The following is a 5919-nucleotide window of genomic DNA, read 5'->3' as shown; positions in this document are numbered from 1 at the left end:
TCTCTCTCTCTCTCTCTCTCTCTCTCTCTCTTCTCCTAATGTTGTTGATGCCACTTTTCTTTATCAGATGTTACCGACAAGTTTGAAGACGTCGGTGAGGTCGCAGTTGAGGAACAGGTGGAGGAAGAATGGGGAAGGCGGCGAGTCAGGGTCATCGGGGGACGAGTCACTGGCCGAGGGATGGAAAGCCACGTTGAAGGGGATAATGGAATGGTTACCAGTTAGCACCTATGGCGCACGATACTGTGAGAAGGCAAGTGGAGAGAATTTTAGAGCAAAAATTTCGAAGGGAAGCCTTCAAGGTGTTTGACGAGGACGACGGCAGCTTCATCTCGTTCCAAAAATTGCAGGAGGTCCTCAGGAAGCTCGTCTTTGAACATCCTTAACAAAGTGAAAAACACTGCTGTGGCGTGAGATATGAGAGAGAGAGAGAGAGAGAGAGTTTTTATTTGAGTAAAGCTGCCATGTCAGGTTCAGAGTTGGTATAAGCTTTGATTATGTACACTAACGTTGTATAAGTATTGTACAACATTTCAACAAATGAAGGGTAACGATTCAATTGTCCTAATTGTAAGATCCATATTTGCTAGCATTCCTAATTTCATTACATCTCGCTAGCTTATATATAAATATATTTATATATATATATATATAGTTGACGTATCTTGCTTAATGATACTCCTATTAGAGAAATCATAGGAAAGTGGTTAAATATTGAGACTACCTGCATTTTTTGTGACAAGGAGTCGGAACCTATCTTTTACCTTTTATTCTTCTGTGAGTTTGTAGACATAATTTGGGGAACCTATCTTTTACCTTTTATTCTTCTGTGAGTTTGTAGACATAATTTGGGCTATTAGTCTGCTTAGATTAAGACCTAAAAACCTTCATGTGCCTTCTCTTACTGATATAGTCAAATATTTTTTTCAAACATGATAGTTTGTCGAATTTTGATCGGACTTGGTTTTTAAGTATAGTGGCTATAACTGCCTATTTCTTATGGTGACACCGAAACAATATTATTGCAAAAAAAAAAAAAAAAAAAAAAGGATCCCTACAAGAGGAAAGGCCTCTTCACTAAGGGATGCAATAAGCAGGCTCTTGAGGGCATTGTCTTGTCTGCACCAATTAATGACAGCCACAGGGTCAGGGAGGCATGGAATGGTTCCATTGAGATAGCCAAATAGGTTTTGTCCTTCAAGAAAGGGGGTTATTTGTGTCTTCCAAAATAAATAATTTTTGGGTTCCAGCTTAATTGAAAGGAATTCGTGAGATGGTATGTGGGAGAGGGTGGTGATGTTGGTGGTTGCAAGGGTAAGCTGAAGAGGGACGGTTCCATTGGTATTAAGGGGATGAGTTTGGTGATGAGTTTGAGGAGGTGGGGAGTGGGGAGTGGGGAGTGGGGTGGGGTGTTGATGGAGGCCATAGTAAAGAGAGTTACTTGTTGTGAAGAGTATCAACAAGGGAGAGAGAGGGATCAATCACACTGGCTCATTGGAGCCCTTCAAAGAAAAACAAAAAAAATGTCTTTTGCTTCAGTCGTGTCTGGCTCTTGATACCATGCTAGAACGGTAAGTTGTGAATGAATGCTTTAAAAACCTTCATTGATATAGAACATATTTATACACATGAGAATACTGACTTAGGAGAAATTCAGGATATCCACATACCATCTATAGAATATAGACTTGCCATATGTTATGGTTTTGCAATGGTAGGATATCATTCCTGCCATAACCATGGTGAATGTATATGGTAGATAGTTGTGTGTATCCACACCAACCATATGTGTGGAGAGAAGAGATAAGCAGCATGGCTGTATCTTAGATTACAGCCACCTCACTTACCATGAATATGGGAGTGAGATATGGTAGATGGTTGTATCAAAGGAATATAGAATCTCTTGATTACAGCCACCTTACTTGCCATGTATATGTAGGTTGAGAGATGGTAGATGGCTGAATCAACGGGGTAAGGAATATGCGGTTTCCTCTTTGGGAAGGCCGATCCATATTGGCTGATACTCTGTGATGCCATCATCGATCACCGTCGAACATTTTAAAAATGCTTCGATTGTTCTCCGTTCTTTGGTTTTTTTTTTTTTTTTGGGATGTGGATCTACTCACAAAGAGGATGCAAGGTTGAGAGAGAGAGAGAGAGAGAGAGAGAGTTATCATCTTCTACACAACATCCTAACTCCAACCAACTCCCAAACGAAAATCTACACTTGTCTTATTATTTATGATCAGTTAGAAAGTTCAAACAAGGATTAGTTACAAGTTTTTTCCCTTTTCTGGACTGCATTAATTATAAATATCCATATTCAATAATCCATTAATGCTTCATCTTTTTCCAGGCATATAAATGGTCCATTGAGAGATGAAGATAGGGATAAAAAGAGAACCGTATTTGCTTCATGGCGCTTACAATGCAAGATGTTCTTAGATTGTGTTTGGCATTTTTTACTCTTGTTTTGAGCACCCATGCAGTACTGGAAGATAGAGGAAATGAAGGTTTAGGGATGGTCAAACAGCTCAGGATTCTCAATAAATTTCATGTGAGGAAGACCTCTCAGGTACAACATTCTACTACACTATAAAATATTATGACTCTTTGAAAATCATTTAAGCAATAAGGTTTTAAATATATGGGGAATGGATTGACAACTGCAATGATCTCATATTGGTTCTTATTCATAGAAGGAAGTTGCTGGTGTCTTTGATTGTCCTGATAATTGCCCACAACCTGCTTATGATTATTCCATCTCAAAAATGACAAAATCCAGGTATGCTTTCTCTTCCGTCCTTTTTTTTTCTATTAAATCTTTTTTTTGTTAACTTAAGTGTCCAGACCAGCTTATGCGCACCTCGTCTAATCCTTGGGAAGATTAGCGCAGCAACCCATTTCATTTATATAATATGTTATTAATAAATTTATCTGTTTGAAGATATACGAACAAATTACATTAAAGCTCGATCCCTATTATAATATGTATAATAGGCAAAACATGGCTTGAAATCACAAACATGCTATAAACTTTAATTTATAATAGTATCCATCAGTGAAATGTTTGTGAAGTCCTTTATTGTATGAAATCACCAATGTTGGATATTGTGTTATCGATGACAATGGTGTCAGTCCACTTACTTTGGTAACCTTTATCAGAATTCTTTACAAAGCAAACCACACATCCAATAATGGGCTGTATGGGTTGGGATTGGTTTGAGGCCTAAGGTCAAACTCATATTTATGGACAAAAGAATACTATCCGATTGAGTCGGGCATAGGACATCATCCAAAGACACCCTACCTCTCTGATTGGATGTTTGTGCATACATTAGCATGAGCCCAGGCACTGATGCAATTGCCACAGGACCTAATAATGTTTTTTCTCCCTATATTTATATATCAAAAGCCTGAATCTTAAGCCTAAACCTAAAATCTTATAAATTGAAGTATTGCAACTACCAAAATTAAATGGGGATTTCTATCCAAGCAAACAAGGAAAAATAGTTCCGAAAGAAGGAACGTAGTAATGAAAATTTTCACTTCAGAATCCCACCACTGTGATCACATAATTACTTTCTTTATTGTATAAAGTCTGAAATACCCTTGGCACTGTTCCAAGAGTTCCACCATCTAAACAAAAAGAAGTGGTCATCAGCATTGAAGAAGGAAATAGTGAAGAGAAGGAAACTATATGAATAGAAAGAACCATACAAAGACAACAGACCCAATAACCATTTTGGAGGAAAAAATATACCAAACCAAGAAAATAAAATCTGTCCACATTGATTATTCATTTTTATGGGGTATGTTTGGCTTCTACTTCTTTCTTCAAAGCCCTAAATTAGGAGCCATTGAAAATAGGGTTGCTCCTTGACCCAAAAAAAAATATTGGGGTTTGGGTGGGGGGGTGCACACCTGTACGAGAGTGAGGGGCACTAGCTCGAGCTACTGGGGCTTCTAGTGCTCATCAGGGATTAAAACTCAAGAATCTGGCTGGCAACTTCTTATGCCCATAATGGAGATTCTCAAAATATTCTACTTTGACAGCATCAAAGCAGGATTCTGAAATCCCATTAGAATTTGATAATCAGGATTTTAGCCAAACATGCACTAAGTGTTTATTAGTGATTCCAACAGTCTTTGAGGGGAATCATCAGGTTTTTTTTCTCTCTCACTGTCACACCTTTTGTTTTGAAAAGCAATGCAGGAAGAACTGGTATATCAGAAGAAGAAGATTTGGAGTTGGAAAGACAGCTCAGGGTTCTCAATAAGCCTCCTACCAAGACCTTTATAGTATGATATTTCTTCACTCAAACCTCATTATTCGGATATGAGTTTATGGGTTTGTTACCTTATTGTGTAAATGGAACTTGACAATGAATCAAAATTTTCATATACCTTTTTTTATTCCCTGGACTTACAGACTAAAGAAGGTGATATCCTTGATTGCGTCAATATTTATAAGCAACCTGCTTTTGATCATCCTTTGCTCAAAAATCATAAAATTCAGGTAATTTATTTTTCCCCCACCTAGAGAATTTTCTACTCTTGTTTCGGAAAAAAAAAATATATATATTAAAAACTACTGTACTAACTGTTAAATTATTTAACTTTGGTATGGATTCTCAATTTCAATTTGATTATGGTTGTGCAATTGTATTTTCTCTGTAGTTGAAACCCAGTTACTTTCCAAGAAGAGACGCAAAGGAAACTTCGTCAGGAGCCAAACAATTGCACATTAAATTGAAGGGTAAAAAATGCCCGCTGGGAACAGTCCTTATTCGCAGGACTTCAAAAGAAGATCTTATAAGGGCTAAATCTTTCTCAAGAAAATTCTCTACCAGCTTCGCTCCACCAACTCCTTCCTTCCCTGGACAACATGTAAGTGTGACTTGACTTCACAAATTGTAAGGCCTTCAAATCTGACCAATATATATACACACATGTATAGAGGAAGAAGGAACTTTGGCCATCTAGCTTCCCCACGCTTACACGCAGCCCTTAAGATCGCAATGTCCCCCTACGCACTGGCACAATGCCACACAAGCAAACAAGGTTCTCTTTCCCATATATACGTATGTCTATAGTGAGTTAAGCTTGTAGCGATGTATTAATGTATGCCCCAAAAATGACAAGGGGAAAAAGATACCAACACCAAGAGCTTGGGGATGCTTTCAAGCCTGCTTACATCTTGACTATGTGGGTCTAGCATTGGTACTCTCTCTCCTTCCTGACCATGTGACCATTCACTGAATAAAAATTTTTTCCATGCCATAATTACTATAGGATAGAAGATATCCCCCCTCCCCCAAGAAAAAAAAAAAATACCATCAGCATGTCAGTGTGAGAAACCCTCCCCAAACGATTGTATATCATCTTGGAAGAAGTTTTCCTTCACAATGTGGTGACAAAAGGTCGATAGATACCCACTCACCCCCACCCCCCTTTAGTGACCTAGATGGGCCACGGTGAAAGAGTTCTTGTTCACCATTGCTTTAGGGAAACCTGGTCCTATAATCTTTGATGTTATTGTGTTTTAAAAGTTTAAACCAAGACTACCATGAACTGATGATACTGTTGTCCAGAGAGTGAGCATCAAAATTGACCACTCTAACCCACTACGTGGAGTTTCTGCAAACATCAATATATACAATCCACCCGTAAAAGGCGGTCAGTTCAGTACTGCACAGCTTTGGGTTCAAAATGGTCCTTATGATTATCTCAACAACATACAAGCAGGATGGATGGTAAGCCTAAATCATTCATTTAATTCTCTTACTATTTTATCAATTTACTAGAGAAGAGTACTACTTGATGTACCATTTGATCAACAGGTAAATCCAGACTTGTATCAAGACAATCGCACTAGATTATTCACATTCTGGACTGTAAGTTCCCCCCCCCCCCCCC

The 5919-nt window shown here is 38.3% G+C and overlaps 1 protein-coding gene across 2 annotated transcripts in view; it reads left to right on the top strand.

The window, feature by feature from the left end:
* Positions 1-2393: 2393 nt before the first annotated feature.
* Positions 2394-5919, top strand: part of LOC122069946 — a 5513-nt gene continuing 1987 nt past the window's right edge. The window contains exons 1-7 of one of the 2 annotated variants that reach the window (XM_042634034.1): positions 2394-2575; positions 2703-2785; positions 4209-4302; positions 4433-4519; positions 4681-4890; positions 5595-5756; positions 5844-5897. In XM_042634034.1, coding sequence (XP_042489968.1) covers positions 2417-2575; positions 2703-2785; positions 4209-4302; positions 4433-4519; positions 4681-4890; positions 5595-5756; positions 5844-5897 — 849 coding nt within the window. In that variant the 5' untranslated portion in view covers positions 2394-2416. Of the gene's footprint in view, positions 2576-2699; positions 2786-4208; positions 4303-4432; positions 4520-4680; positions 4891-5594; positions 5757-5843; positions 5898-5919 lie in introns of both variants that reach the window. The other variant, XM_042634033.1, reaches the window with a different exon arrangement.

This window comes from Macadamia integrifolia, unplaced genomic scaffold (assembly GCF_013358625.1).
Source record: "Macadamia integrifolia cultivar HAES 741 unplaced genomic scaffold, SCU_Mint_v3 scaffold773, whole genome shotgun sequence".
NCBI lineage: Eukaryota > Viridiplantae > Streptophyta > Magnoliopsida > Proteales > Proteaceae > Macadamia > Macadamia integrifolia.
Note: the sequence above shows the minus strand (reverse complement) of the source record. Positions and strands in the feature narration are given on the sequence as shown.